At 40.0% G+C, this 15,274-nt stretch overlaps 2 protein-coding genes across 2 annotated transcripts; both read left to right on the top strand.

Annotated features, from left to right (window-relative positions):
• The first annotated feature begins 1,628 nt into the window (after nucleotides 1-1,628).
• bhlhe40 (basic helix-loop-helix family, member e40) lies at nucleotides 1,629-5,162 on the top strand. Its single transcript, XM_062416256.1, has 5 exons — nucleotides 1,629-1,968; nucleotides 2,086-2,149; nucleotides 2,244-2,351; nucleotides 2,688-2,811; nucleotides 2,981-5,162. The coding sequence occupies exons 1-5, from the start codon at nucleotides 1,892-1,894 to the stop codon at nucleotides 3,838-3,840; spliced, it is 1,233 nt and encodes a 410-aa protein (XP_062272240.1). The 5' UTR covers nucleotides 1,629-1,891; the 3' UTR covers nucleotides 3,841-5,162.
• A 4,646-nt stretch (nucleotides 5,163-9,808) lies between these two features.
• LOC133977414 (N-acylethanolamine-hydrolyzing acid amidase-like) lies at nucleotides 9,809-14,109 on the top strand. The gene is made up of 11 exons (XM_062415572.1): nucleotides 9,809-10,055; nucleotides 11,790-11,954; nucleotides 12,079-12,202; nucleotides 12,358-12,448; nucleotides 12,563-12,648; nucleotides 12,732-12,904; nucleotides 12,998-13,060; nucleotides 13,137-13,203; nucleotides 13,283-13,311; nucleotides 13,639-13,708; nucleotides 13,854-14,109. The coding sequence occupies exons 1-11, from the start codon at nucleotides 9,883-9,885 to the stop codon at nucleotides 13,866-13,868; spliced, it is 1,056 nt and encodes a 351-aa protein (XP_062271556.1). The 5' UTR covers nucleotides 9,809-9,882; the 3' UTR covers nucleotides 13,869-14,109.
• Nucleotides 14,110-15,274: the final 1,165 nt, after the last annotated feature.

The following is a 15,274-nucleotide window of genomic DNA, read 5'->3' as shown; positions in this document are numbered from 1 at the left end:
GACACTAATAGAAAGGTTTGGAAAAGATGTACAGTAGCACCACCACAGTAATGTTAGCAGTTGAGGTCAAAAGTTGCATGAATATTAAATATAATCCAATAGGAAGGGGGCTATGGCCTAATACTAACCACAAAAAAAGATGAAACGAGGTAAACTACGCAAGACCTCAGCTGACTGACATCACAGCTGTAGTGTAACTGCGTTCCTGTGCCTGGTTTCTTCAGAACAACGGAAACAGAAAATGTGTCAGAGACATAACTGTTTCTCTTTCTTGGAATTTGGACCCCTTTCCCCTCTCCTTCACTTCCGCTACATTTTGCGTGCTGGAGCTGTTTCTATCTTTAGTCTCTGGCCGCTGCTGGGACGTCGGCGGGTGGAACCGACAGAGCAGTCGGGCATTCTCGGGTTGTCTGTGTGCGTGACGTCACCGGCAGGGATCTGCTCCTCGGCTTTTCCTCCCAGCCATGAGGAGCTCAACGTGACAGCCTGCTGGGTACAAAACAGGACGCTCCTCCACAGAGGCGCTGTCATCCCGCAGCAGGTGCACGTGCCACAGTAAACGGCTGCAGTACGAAATGAAACGGTGTCCATTGTCAGCGCGTGACACATGCACAGGCTACAGCGCGCACAGTAGAGATGATTGCCACATGTGCCGCCATGAAATCAACACATTTAAGTGACCACGGCTGCTTATTGGTTGACTCATTTTAACCTATTATAGCTGCTTCTATTATGTCATATTTAGTCTGATCTGTATGAAGCTGGCTATTAAAATCATATATCAAATTCACCATATATGAACATTTAAAAAATGTGTCAAAATGGTAGTACTTATACTAGACCAAACTAGCATTCCAATATTAAATGTATATATATATATAATTCATATTATTTTAATCAATTGAAATCAATTGTTAAAAGTTGTTTCGTGGTTGTGTTATTATATTAATTGAAAAAAAAACATCTATAGTCTAATGTTCCTATGTTCTTATATATTATAACCTATAGCTTTACACACGTGGACACGTTTTCCAATCTCATTGGTGTTAATAATCATGGAATCTATAAAGATATAGCGTAATAATAGCCTATGCATATATACATATATAGCCTGGTCTTATGTCCTTTAAAAGTGCAATGTGCTAAAAATAAGTATGTTTTTGTAAATGTCGCATAAATGTCGCTAAAAAAGAGTATATTTTTGTAAATGTCGCATTATGGGCTACAACGTCTATTATTGTTGCACTTTATTATAAAAGCAACAATATTTGCAGTTCATGCGTGTATCACCGCTTCACACTTGTGTTGACATGAGGACTGTTGCTCCACTTTTTGTCTTGTAAACATGGTCGACTCGCACACTCATGGTGGTACACGGGACTCGGCCCTAGTGCAGGAGTACTACAGAAATGGGTTGTACTCTAGCAGCCAGCCGAGGGGAGGAGGTGTGTGTGTGTATTTGTGCGCGCGTGTGTGATTGTGTGCGTGCGTGCGTGCGGCGCGCAGGGGAGGGTGAGGAGTTGAAAGCGCGCCGTCCAACACGTGAGGCTCATGTGACGGAGTCGAGTCTAGGAGACGTGCCTGCAGTCACAGGGTTTATTTAACACGTAGTCAAAAACCCACCCAGCTCTCACACATTCAGCCGGGCGCGGAGCCTCCCTATACATACTACAGAGTCCGGACCTCAGAGTGACAACACTGCGTCGTGCCCAACTCCAGCTCACAGCGGGATCAGCACGCACTGGATAAAAGGAGATACTTTTTCTTTGTTTTGGTTTGTTTGTTGCATTTTTCTGTGATTTTTTTCTCGCGTTAAGGTGCAACTATAGGGACACATTGGAACGTTTTTGAAAGCTTTTTTGAAGTTATTCGGGGTTTACAGTTAAGCGACATGGAGAGGATTACCAGTGCGCAACCACCTCCCTGTGTGCCAAAACATGCGTCTCTGGATATAGCTGACATGCCTGGGTAAAGAAAATATTTTATTCTATTCTGTCCTTTTCTATCCTATTCAATTTATGAAGCACTTTATACTGAATTTTAACCCAAACTAAAGACTAACTAATTTTTATCTTTTCTCTATAGAATGGAGTTTCCCATCTATATGTACAAACCCAGGAGGGGCATGAAACGCGGGGATGAGAGCAAGGTAAATTAAAGTAATAAATGTATAATAATTCTATATTTATAAGTTGAAACTGAGCAGCCCGGATCTCACTGTCAACATTTCAACCTTTTTTCAGGAGACGTACAAGTTGCCCCACCGACTGATTGAAAAGAAAAGACGTGACAGAATCAACGAATGCATTGCCCAGCTGAAGGATTTGTTGCCAGAACATCTTAAGCTTACAGTGAGTATTATCTTCTACATATGGCATGTCTGCTGCCAGCCAGGGAATCTGAGACACCACATGGTTCTGCTGAGCAATTTGTTTGCTTCAGTCTTTGGATTCAGTGTTGAGATTAAACAAATAATAGTTTATTTTAAAGTAGACAAGGGATGAACAAATATGGATTTTTTTTTCTCCAGTTTATTATTATTTTGTCAAAATGATTACGAGGTTTGAATTTGTTGTTAACAATTTAGTGTGTGCGTGTGTGGGTGTTCAAGGCTTGTCCTCTGTTCAGCTGCAGAATGTGTTACATAAGAAAGATCAACATGCTTATCGAAGGTCTTCCTGTTTTAGACCCTGGGTCATTTGGAGAAAGCTGTGGTGCTGGAACTCACTCTCAAGCATGTGAAAGCCTTGAGTTCTCTCCTGGAGCAGCAGCAGCAGAAAATTATTGCGCTACAGAAGGACCTGCAAATTAGTAAGTTTCATGCTGTGATGTCCTTTGGATGTAAAATAGAAACTTTTGTTTTTTATCAAGCATTTTTTAAAAGGGAAGCTTTTGGGATGTGCTGCATGTGTCAGAATTAATATAAGGAAAATTGCGTAGGAAAGGCTATTTTTTTAACGTTGTGGTTTTAATCCATCAGGCGATCATGGTGGTGACACCGCAGAGGCCAACGAGGAGATGTTCCGCTCAGGCTTTCACTTGTGTGCAAAAGAGGTCCTCCACTATCTGGCCAACCAAGAAAGCAGCAGGGACCTGACCCCTTCCCATGTCATCACCCACATCCAAAAGGTTGCCGCCGAAGTCCTGCATCATCAAAGCAGTCGAGTAGACGAGTCCGTCCTTCAAAGTTCAGAGAAAGTGAAGAAACCTGCCGGACAGCCTCCAAGAACCTCCGAAGGCCCAGCTAAGAACTGTGTTCCCGTCATCCAAAGGACTTATCCTCATGGTATGGGGGAGCAGAGCGGCAGTGATACGGACACTGACAGCGGGTATGGGGGAGAACATGACAAGCGTGACCCCAAAGCTCAGTGGTCAGAAAGCCACGCCAGAGAGGGGGAGCTCAAGCATGCTGCATCTGATCGGACAGCCAGTGCCATCAAGCAGGAGGGTGATGAGCCTCAGGCCAAGAAGTCGAGGTCTGACTCCTCAGAGGCTGAAATCCTCCCCAGTCACACAGCAGGAGGTCCTGGCAGCTACATGAGTTTCTCTCCCAACCAGCCCCCATTTTGCCTGCCCTTCTACCTCATCCCCCCTGCAGCTGCAGCAGCGGCAGCCTATCTGCCCATGCTGGAGAAATGTTGGTATTCCGGGGGCATGCCTGTCATGTACTCAAGCATGAGTGGCTCTGCAGCTAGTTTGCCTCCAGAGTCTCTGCCCTCATCTCTTGTGATGTCCCCAAGGGCAGGGTCACCGGTTCCCCACCAGATCCCCATGGACTCCCCTGCTCTTCACAAAGCTTTAAAGCAGGTCCCACCATTGAACTTGGAAACCAAAGACTAAACAGACTTTTTCTGTTGGAATCTTGCTCTCTGAATGTTGAACAGGGTTGAATCGTTGGCTCACTGAAAAGAGGGTAAACACAACTTAAATGTGCTGATATTCCTCCAAACCACAGCTGTTGTTTGGCTCATCAGAACATCGACCCCAGCAAGGAACCCCAAATGGTCACCACCCTGTATCCCATCAGCTTACACACTGAAACGGGACTTTTAGGGGCAACCTGAAGTGCCCATGTGAAGGCTCATAGATCACCTGTTGCATGGCTCTGAAACACTGTGAAATGGTCAGTTTAAAGAGGATGAGTGCATAAGAGAGCGCAAGAGTTGGGTTTTTTTTTAGCGATGATCATCTTCTCTGCACTCAATGTTGAATGTCAGAGGTAAATCCAGAATGTAAGGCACAGATAAGGCCCCAGCTCCCCCACCCCCCAATTATTTGGACCTACGTTTTTGCACACACACCAGTCTGTAATGAATGTAAAGATTGAACAAAAGCCCCTTGTAGATGCTGCTTGAATTATTATAACCTGCTGTAGATCTGTGGATGGAAGATCTACCTTAAGGTGTTTGTCGCTCCTTGTAACTGCAACAAACTATTGTTTAGACTAGAATGTTACCAAAAAAAAAGTCTGGTTCATGTCGACCGGAGACATCAGAAAGGACATTGCTCCACTCACCCTTCAATTACCATGGAGCTAAATGGACACAAATGTTCATAATGTTTAAAGAATTCAGGGCGTTGTACGAGGTGTGTCATTCACATGTCTGTTGAAGAGTGATGTTGCCATACATGCTTTTACAATTTAATTTGTGACACATGACTATTTGTGTATGTAGATGGAGTTCCTGTGAAGTAATGTCTTGTTTTCTTCTTCTTTTTTTTTCTTTGTTTATACTACTCATACATCTCTATTTTTGATACGTGACCCATTGAGTGTATTTGCATCGCCACCAGAGAAAGGTTGACATAGTCTTTTGCTGTATGCCAAGAGAGTGCGTATATAGCATGGTGCTCAACCACACTTGCATCTTGCCCACAAATTCCCGGTCAAGTTAAGGCCTGATCTTAGCTCATGCTGTTGCCTTTACTCATTTAACACAGACACAACGATGGCAGATGTTTTGACGATGTATTTGCTTTAAATGTCGTGTCTGTTGCAAAGAGAGTGAATGTAAAGTTCAAACAAAAATAATAGTTTTGTATAGAAAGAGGTACTTGGGATTTTTATTTTGCAATGTAACACATTGGTTGTTTGTTGTACATATTTTGTATATACAGTATTATTGATATATATTAAAATATTAATAAAGCATTTTTCTTCCCCTGTGGAATCTGTGTTTCACTGCCTGATGGTTCAACGTGTTGTAGCCAGCCGTCCTGACAGCTCTTCATAACAACGCATACTTACATAACACTTACATAACCCATAAACCATGGAGCCGCTGTAAATCAATAGCATGTCTTAGATTACAGGCTGTACACATTTCAAACTACGGATTTCTAAGAAATTGTGCACAGAATGTTTGCTCACATTTAGTAAATCTAATTTACTGTCTTTAATGGTGCAACTTTTTGCTCGTCAGAATTGTGATAAACACGAACAGGAATGTTTTGCTTAGTAAATACAATATATAGATTGTATAAATATAAATATTGTAAATTGGAACAAACTGATCCTGCAATCAATGGTATTAATTTAGAAACTATCGAGATAATAACTTGCACACAAACTACAAACTCACTGAATAATCTAAATTTAATTTTCATGGTACCAAAATTTCTCTCTTACTATCTATATGGTTGGTATACTGTAAGGCAACCACTGCATCAATATTGAAATTGGGCTGAGTAGGAGCAGAAAATGTGTTTATTGTAGCAACTTGACAAGGCCACAGTGGATCGAAATGGTATTTGAGGTTGTGGGGGCAAAAACGTTAACTCTTTGATTTACTTTCATATTTAATGGACAAGTCTAGAGTCATCAGAGCAACCTTCTGCAGCTTGTTTGGTCACAGTGTTTCCTAGGTAGTAATGCTGCTGTTGTAGTAATAGTGAGAATAAAAAGGTTTATGTCAAGTTCCTGCCACCCACCATGTCTCCACGAGAATTGTGGAAATGGTAGTTTTTTCCTTTTCCTGTCATTACAAAAGTATATTGTAATATAGTCTTCAGATTAGTCAAATACTTCTAACACGGTATGTTGAGATTTACTTTTCACAGGCCTGCTGTCAATCCTGATGGGCTCAAAAATGCAGCACTAGCACCACCTTGTGGTGTTGTGCTCCATGCCAATATTTGCAATCATATTCACCCCAACGACCCATATATAAATCTTTATTAGACCACAGCTGATAAGATGCTGCCTTGAGGAACCCCAACATAGAAAATGTCAGTAATAAATTAGTAGAAGTATATAACTGCCAGAGTTAAACTCATCATCAAAATTTATTACGCTGCCAGTTCTACTGTGTATTAATGGCGTACTGATATTCTAAACACTGACACATCATCACCATGGCATTGTTAATATCACAAGTACACCAAAGCACAACATGCAGCTATATTTCGAGTGAATCTTCACGGCACAATCTTACACTGAATGTGTCTTCTACTGACTGTAGCAGTGAATTCATATTTGAGCCGAGGCAGGATGTGGCGTCTCTGGAGCCTCACAGCCTGAAGTGGTAATCCTAATGGCTACTGCAGAAAACACTGACACCAGTGTAAGAGAGGCAGTGAAAAAGATTGTCATGAGATAATTACTAGGTTCCAAGAAGGCCCGAACCACAAAAATATGACAGCATTAAATGAAGGCTGGCTGATAAATATCTAACTTTGAAAATTGGTGACATAACGGCTGGGGTAACTGTGGAACTAATACGCGTGGATTTGACCTCCATGGTGATCGTTGCTGAAAACAGTGTTTTCACTGTGAATGAGGCAGGGGGAGAATTGTCATGGGTGGGTGGCTCATTTTGTCATGAGACTCAAAATACATACACCATCATCAACAAAAACAAAATCTATCTATCTATCTATCTATCTATCTATCTATCTATCTATCTATCTATCTATCTATCTATCTATCTATCTATCTGTCGCATATGACTTTCCTTTACTACATCTGTGTGTGTGTGTGTGTGTGTGTGTGTGTGTGTGTGTGTGTGTGTGTGTGTGTGTGTGTGTGCGTGCGTGCGTGCATGTGTGTGTGTGTGTGTGTGTGTGTGTGTGTTTTGAAGGATTATCTTACATTTCTTTTAATGAATAATGAAAAAATATTCTGTGAATATTCAATAAGAAAATGTCTGCAGTTTGGAAACCAGGTAAATGGAAGGAGCTTTGATATAGATGGGAGGTGTTGCTTCATGAAAGAGGTTGTATCATTAAATTATTGTCTTACCAAAACATTTTTGTTTTTTATTGCCTTTAACAATTTCTATATTCAATAATTGAGCTGGTTTTAGTTATAATTTTTTTAAGATAGTGTGTAATGTGTTGGCATAAATCATGTTAACACACCTTAGTAGCTTATTGTGTATTACAATTCCCATTCTTCATTGAGTGAGCATATAACACCCCTTCATTCTTTACAGGCCTATCTTTACAGTGACAGAAACAGGACGATGCAATGTTTGAAATGAAGTCATCACTTCAAACAAGCCAAAGTTATTCATTAATAAAGCAGTTGTTCCATAGTGGCTCTGCACAACATTGTGAAATGATACAGTAATAATAAGGCACCTGAATTGAAAATATTGTGTTAACATTTTATTTGCCTGCTGCCTTAAAATATTTTTTAAATCTTCCAAAAATAGTGAAGACTTCTACGACTTACAGAGGAAGGAACCATCAAACTGGAAACAAAACTTTTACAAAACAAACAAACAAACAAACAACACATAAAAATAATTACATTAAAATCACCATTTTACATTTACAATGAATTACATAATTAAGGAGCCACAATACAATAATACAAATTATGGCCATTTGTATGTAACATCAGTTATTATGCAGTACAGTGTGTGTGGTTTCTCCTTCCTGTCTACATAATGCAGAAATTAAATGATACACCCTAGATGTTAGCCTAGAATTGTCTTTTCATTGCTGCTTCAAAAAAGCAGCACTTGTCAAAAATAACCCACTACCAATGAAACCCCATCTTTTCACAGGAATATAATTGTATGGTCTCAAAGCAACTGTGGCATGTAAAGTATCAAGTTCAAACAGAGGAGTTCCTCTTTCAAGTTCAGTTCCTCTGATAGTCTAACTGACTTCCTGTATCATTCTGGGAAGGCTGGCAAACATTAGTTGGTACTGGCCCTGTTCACCGTTTACTCTCATTTATTTGACAAAAATACACGTGCTATATTTGATGAAAGAAAAGTTAAATTTGAATGAAACTATTAACATAACATCAACAGCAGCAACAATAATAATGCTAGCACTAATAATAATAATACTTTTATTTGTATAGTCTGGAACTTTTCAAGCCAAGAACACAAAGTTCTTTCCAGTGCAGAGAGGCAGCATAAAAGTTCATCACATAAAAACAACAACAATACAGTTACAAATAAAATCATCCACAAGGTTATACAGTTGAAAACAAATCTTATTGTTACAGAACAGAGCTGTGTTATGTGAACAGAAATGTAGTTGTCAAACAAGCAGACCAGTCTATATCTGTAAGACTGTCAATTATCATCATCATAATCATCATCATCATTATTATTGTTATTAAGTGGGAAAAAAGTGACTAAATACATTTCCTCAAGTTCTAATTAGGTACAATTTTAGGCACTTTATTTAACGGATAGTTATTTACTCTTAGTTACTGCTGAGCTTCTAGCCTAGTTAGTTATATATTTTTTTCAATGAAAAGTTTAGAAAATGAGATGCATGTTCATTATCTTGCCAATAACAATGTGAGGCAGTTAAAATGAGCATCACACATAAATAAGTATCACTTAATGCATCAGTAATGCTAGCTAACACTGACAGCCATGCATGGCTACCTTCACTTTTCATAGATATATTTAGTTGTTGATATTTCTGTATGTCATAATGTGGTGTTACCACTTTGTTACTTTGCTACTTTGCATTAGTATGGTTGTTGTTGAGTTAAAGGTGCAGTGTGTAGAATTTAATGGCATCTTATGGAACTGACTTTGTAGTAGTCATAAGTATCTTTTAATTAGTGTATAATCACCTGAAAAAAAAGAATCATGTTTTTGATACTTGAGCCCTTTACACAGATAGGTGACAAATTAACGAAAAAAACTAACATAAAGTTACTTATTGAGGTGTTGGACCACCACATGCTGCCAGAAAAGCTTCAGTGCTCCTTCACATTGATTCCACAGACTTTGAACTCTAATGGAGGGATGAACATCATACTTCCAAAACATATTCACTCATTTGGTGTTTTGATAATGGTGGTGGAGGGCGATGTCTAACATGTCAGTCCAAAATCTTCCATTGGTGTTCAAAAGGGTTGAGATGTGGTGACTGTGAAGGCCAAAACATATGATTCACATCATTTTCATACTCATCAAATCATTCAGTGATCACCTGGTTCTCTATGGATGGGGGCATTGTCATCTTGGAAGAGATCACTTCATCAGGATAGAAATGTTTCATCATAAGATAAAGGTGATCACTCAGAACAACTTTGTATTGATTTGCAATGATCCTTCCCTCTAAGGGGACAAGTGGACCCAAACCACGCCAGCAAACGGACAAACAAAACACTGGCTCTAGTCTAGAGAGAGCTTTCGAGTTCTTCGCAGCCACTGTAGGTTCCCCTACACACTTGAGGGCGAGAGTAATCAGTCAACGCTACATATCACTACATTTAACACACTCGTCCTTCAAAAACCATCAGCGTCACGGTTCTGTGGCGTGTTCTGGCCGACCATTTATTCTGAAAAACTAGGGGGCGGAAGTCTCTGTTTTGTTTCCGCATGCAGATAACACGGCATGAACGCGTTATAAGAGTTCGCAGCTGGAGAAGCTCCGCCGTCTCCAGTGTCCGGATCGGTCATGATGCAGCGGGCTGCGGTGCTGCTGCTCGGCCTGGTGTTGTCCTGCAGGGCAAACCTCGCGCCACCCACAGTCAACATCAGCCTGGATGCACATCCAGAGGAACGATGGATGCCTCTACTCAAAGTCTTTGACATAGACTTCCTCAAGAAGGCTGCTGCAGAGGTCATTGAGTAAGTTTAGATCGGGTCCTTCAATGAAATTATGATACAGTTATATTTATTTTGTGAAATACTTTGTTACCCTGTAATGAAAGCTGCAGTTAGTAAAGTTGCAGAAGTTGTGACCACTGACGAGAAGTTATTACAAGTACATACCTAACTATTTTAAGAATATAATGAGTGTTTCATAAATAGGCTATTCTAAATAAGACTGTCAAGATCGAAATATACATTACTATATTTACCACCAAGCCACAGATGGTTTGGTTTCACTTCATGTAACATTATCAGCAAAGGTAAACAATCAGTGACATACCACAGATACCTAAAAAAAAAAAAGTGCTTTGCTGTTACAAAAAACTTAATTTAGGTAACATGCTGACATAATGTCCTGTTGTCTTCCCGTCAACCATGCGACTTCTGTCGTCCCAGGTCAAAATTGACCCGTAGACAATAGAAGGGGTTATTAATGTGTATTAACATGTAGTGTTAGCCATGAGTTCATTTAAGAGTTACTGCACACTTACACTTGTTTTTTGAGCTGTAAACTAAATTAAACGACCATACTGTGATAAAATAGATCAATGTTGGTGTGTGTATTGGCATTCTCACCAAATTTAGAGAAATCAGCATTTCATGGGTTGAAAATGGCTCAATTTCATCAATAGCTCAACTTCATGAGCCCTGAAAAGACAGGGCCAGTGCTGACGTAGAATCTGTGAAACCGCTGCTGCTGAGACACATCTTTAACAGCTTCAGGCAACACAAAGCTCAGAGGAAGACAGTGTGACTATAGCCATTTTAAAATAAACCTGTTTGTGTTTAACTTGGTTTATCTCCAACTGACCTGCTGGATGGCATGTCTCCACATGCCCCCTCAGCCATTCCACCACCTGAGGTTAGAGAGCGGCTTTCACAGCTGTCAATCATGACTTCACACCCCTTTAAATATAATCAAATAAGTGATTAAAAACAAACTTATCAGATAAATTAGCACTCTGTCAAACACTGTGTCATACGAACTATATAAAATGACAGAAACTTCTTCTGTCTTTTTTAGTTTCGCTCATGTCCAATCTGCTAACATGGAGGGTGGGATGTATGACCTATACTGCAGCCAGCCACCAGGGGGTGGTTGAGCTATTTAGGCTTCACTTCTGGGGAGCTTTCATGGCATCCATCTTTATACAGTCAATGGAGAAATCTTTCCATCTGTGTCGTGGGAGGAAAAACTGCTGGAAGTCACAAAAACCATAGAAATCCAATTGTAGCTGTCTGGCTGTTGGTTACTCGTTTTCAAACATTAAATCGCGGTGTCACTGGAGTCGACCTCATTATTGAACCTGTTCACAGCAGCAGATGTAACTTCAACTCCAGCCTCTAAAACTGTCTTTCTGTTAAAATAAACCAAGTTGAAGTCAGACAACTTATTTAAAAAATAAATTAAATTTAATTGTTGCCACACTGTTTTGTCTTCTTCTCAGCTCTGTGTTGACTGAAGCTTCAGCTAGCCAATGTGACTAGTGAGTTAGCCAGGTGTATCATGGCTTTAGGCAGGTGCAGCTTGTATCATGCTTTTTAGAATGTTTTAGACTGGTTAAGTGGGTGGAGTAAGGCTCATACCTGAGGGTGAAGTTACACCTTAACTTCTGTGTTAATGAGTATGGTTTTACTGTGTCTTCCACTATGCCTGTGCTGACAGTGATGGCAACAACACAAACAGGTTTCCTTTTCATTTTTTGTCAGCTCCACAATTCCAAAATGGGTACATCAGGCTGTTACACCTATTGTGGTGTCTTTGGAAAAGTACGTTCCTCAGCCTTACGCAGGGGAGATTCGTGGCTTGGCCTCACACTTTGGCGGAAGCCTTTCGGATGTCATCCTCCTCAACTTTGCCTATGAAGTATCTGCGTATGTATGACTTTAAATCTACTTATACATTCTTTATTATTCAGAGGCACCAAGTGTCTGACAAGTCTGCAGGAATAAGGTGAAAGTCCTCTCATGCATGCAAACAAACTTTATGCGTTCCTAGATTTTGCACTAGCATCGTAGCTCAGGACAAAAATGGCCATGTGTACCACGGCAGGAATCTTGATTATCCACATGAGGTTCTGAGGAATCTGACTATCGACATAAATTTCCTCAAGAATGGAGAGGTACAGTATGTATTCAAAGCATTTGAAAACGAAACAGTTGTTGTACCTCTAGCTATACTAAGAAAGCTTAGAATCAGTAAAAAGTCAGTAAAGTTCAACAGGTGCAAAATGAAACTCCTTGCATGATGGTGAAGTTTGTTGGCTCACCCTCTCAGGTGGCGTACCGTGGAACTTCTTTTGCTGGCTATGTTAGTTTGTGGACAGGGCAGAGTCCAAACAAGTTTACTGTCTCTGGCGACCAGCGAGGTAAGACCCCTTCTTTTCAGCAGTCATGTTTGTTCAGAAAGGTTGCAAAAGTCTGATGTTTTTACTTATCTGTGTTTGTTTTTTTGTTTGTGTGTTTGCGTGTGTGATCACCAGGCAGTGAACACTTGTGGAACTTTTGGAAGAATTTGGTATCTGCTTTCCTGTTGCGAAGATCTCCAGTCAGCTGGCTGGTTAGGGAGGTGAGCCCGTTGAGGAAGTGAGTCTGAGAAAATGTGCTGTATGTGGAAACGAAACTTTGAATAGTTGTGTGTATCCTGTGCAGACGCTGGAGGTGGCTGAGAACTTTCAGGATGCAGTGATGAGTCTTTCCAAAATCCCGATCATCACAGGGGTGTATTACATTGTGGGAGGGGTGCGAGCGGGGGAAGGGGCCGTTATCACCAGAGACCGAGGGGGCCCTGCTGATATCTGGCCATTGGAGCCTCTGAATGGAGGGTAGGCATCAGAGCAGAATGCAATGTATGCAGAGTTCACTGAGTATCATTGCCCAACTCAATCCAAATATAAAATTGTGTGTGCCTCTCTTAGATGGTTCAGAGTAGAGACGAACTTTGACCACTGGCTTCCTCCCCCAGCCAGGGACCATCGGAGGTGAGTCATCTCACATGATTAATACATCTACAGTGTTGTTGTGACTTTTGTTATACTGTTGTTCCTTCTTTCTTAGAGAGGCAGCAAACAAAGCCTTAAATGCTACTGGCCAGGATCATATCAACATGGATACACTTTTTCAGGTAAGTATGAATCAGTAAATAAACATAAAAAGTACATGTGGTACTGTGAATTTACAACAAGAGTCTTTTTTCCATCCAGGTTTTGTCGCTGTTTCCAGTGTGTAATGGGTAAGGGGGATGTTATCTGTTCACTATACTCACTTTTTTGTTTTAAGCAATCACATGACATCTTCATGTTTCTGAGATAGGGCCTCAAGTATACCAGTTTCAGTTCCCTTTGCTCAACTTCAGCAATATTGTCAATAGACCTTTGTTTGACGACATACTTAAACACATAGCAAGTTGCGTATAGAATAGCAACAGTGACATTCACAGCCTTAAGGTACTTTTAAGAAATGTACAGTTTATACTAGGTATATATTATTTTTGTATTTTCTTTCGTTTTAATAATGTATAATTTGATAATGACCATTGAATGTCTTGATAATCTCACAGAATTACGATTTACACAACAACAATGAGTGCAGCAGCCCCTGATAAGTATAATACACTTGTCTGGCAACAGGTAATGAAATTACATCTTAAACATATACAGTACATGTGTTGTTTCAAATTCTCGCTCAATCATTTTGTCCTAGAATAATACATGTTGACAAAAAACAGAAAATGTGACGCTCTCTCTCACTCTATCTTTTATCATCTTTTTCAAGGGCTGCCATGACTGACTGAACTGACATCAAGCAGATAGCAGTTTCTTGCTGGACTTCTCAAACATGGTTATATGCTGATTCGTGATCATTTTTGAGATAGTATAGTCAATGAGACTAAAAGGGAATTAGCCTCAAGTATTTTACACTGATAATGCTTTGCTGCCTCTTATGAAAAATAAATTAGTTTTGATGATTTTTTAACTTTATGTACCTGCAAATTATTTTTTCAACTTTAATAAAAAATGAATAAAAACAAGGTATCCATTTGCAGCATGATGTATACATTTATTCAGTGTTAAATCAATAGGAAATACAAATTCAGTACATACAAAACATACACTTAAGATGACCAGCTCAGTAACAGTAGTTTAACAAGAAAATGAATCAGATGCAAAATGATTTATAAAGAATGTTTTGACACAGACGTCACAGCCTTCATAGTCTCAGGCTGAATCACGCTGAATCTGCCCCATCCAAGGATCTGAGCTCTCTGGTACCGGTTGGTGCTGGCGTGGTGCCTGAGAGATGACTAAACAATGAGGGGGACAGAAAGGACAAGATGGTGACCCCCAAATATTTGCAGTTGTCCGATGAAAGAGATCAAGTGGGATGTAGCAGAAGAAACAAGACCTTAGTGAACAACACAAAGAGTCTGGTCATGTCACTAAACTTGAATAATTAAATATAACAGTATGTATTGTCAGATAAAATAGATTTTAGGGATATTTTTATATGTTTATTCTCTTCCAATATGGTAAATGGTAAATGGACTGTACTTATATAGCGCCTTTCTAGTCTTTTCGACCACTCAAAGCGCTTTACACTACAACTCATTCACCCCATTCACACACATTCATACACTGATGGCAGGCAGCTACCACGCAGGGTGCCAACCTGCACATCAGAAGGGAGCTAACCATTCACTCGCATTCATACACCGTTGGCACAGCAACGGGAGCAATTAGGGGTTAAGTGTCTTGCCCAAGGACACATCGACATGTAGACTGGAGGAGCTGGGAATCGAACCACCAATCTTCCAATTGGAGGACGACCGCTCTACCTCCTGAGCCACAGCCGCCCCTATAATATCTGTGGTCTTCCATAGCCAGATTTTTACTGCAGTCTCTACATCACAGCTGGATGGCTGTGTTTAGTCACAGCATCTATGTCCATGTTGGAGCAATGCCAAATAACAAACATGCACTCAGTCACTTTTTGTCACAAATAATATTTAAAAAAAAAATGAAATTCAGATTTGTAAAACTAGGCTGAAATGAGTAGTAGAAATAATCTAACATTTACCTAGAAATTAAGTAAAATAAGATAAATCAATATGATAATCAGAGATTAGATTGTTTTTTAATACGGCTTTAGATGATCTAATGTTTACGAGTCCACATTTAATTCACCTATTTTGTTGT

The sequence above is a fragment of the Scomber scombrus genome, chromosome 3 (assembly GCF_963691925.1).
Source record: "Scomber scombrus chromosome 3, fScoSco1.1, whole genome shotgun sequence".
Classification (NCBI taxonomy): Eukaryota; Metazoa; Chordata; class Actinopteri; order Scombriformes; family Scombridae; genus Scomber; species Scomber scombrus.
The sequence above is the reverse complement of the archived record's forward strand: the minus strand, read 5'-3'. Positions and strand labels throughout refer to the sequence as shown.

What these genes read in the sequence shown, in the direction of transcription:
- bhlhe40 (XM_062416256.1), top strand. Translation starts at nt 1,892, where the DNA reads ATGGAGAGGATTACCAGTGCGCAACCACCTCCCTGTGTGCCAAAACAT. An exon ending in GATATAGCTGACATGCCTGG is followed by an intron (nt 1,969 to 2,085) that starts GTAAAGAAAATA and finishes TTTTCTCTATAG; the next exon opens with AATGGAGTTTCCCATCTATA. An exon ending in AACGCGGGGATGAGAGCAAG is followed by an intron (nt 2,150 to 2,243) that starts GTAAATTAAAGT and finishes ACCTTTTTTCAG; the next exon opens with GAGACGTACAAGTTGCCCCA.
- LOC133977414 (XM_062415572.1), top strand. Translation starts at nt 9,883, where the DNA reads ATGATGCAGCGGGCTGCGGTGCTGCTGCTCGGCCTGGTGTTGTCCTGC. An exon ending in TTTGCCTATGAAGTATCTGC is followed by an intron (nt 11,955 to 12,078) that starts GTATGTATGACT and finishes ATGCGTTCCTAG; the next exon opens with ATTTTGCACTAGCATCGTAG. An exon ending in TTGGAGCCTCTGAATGGAGG is followed by an intron (nt 12,905 to 12,997) that starts GTAGGCATCAGA and finishes TGCCTCTCTTAG; the next exon opens with ATGGTTCAGAGTAGAGACGA.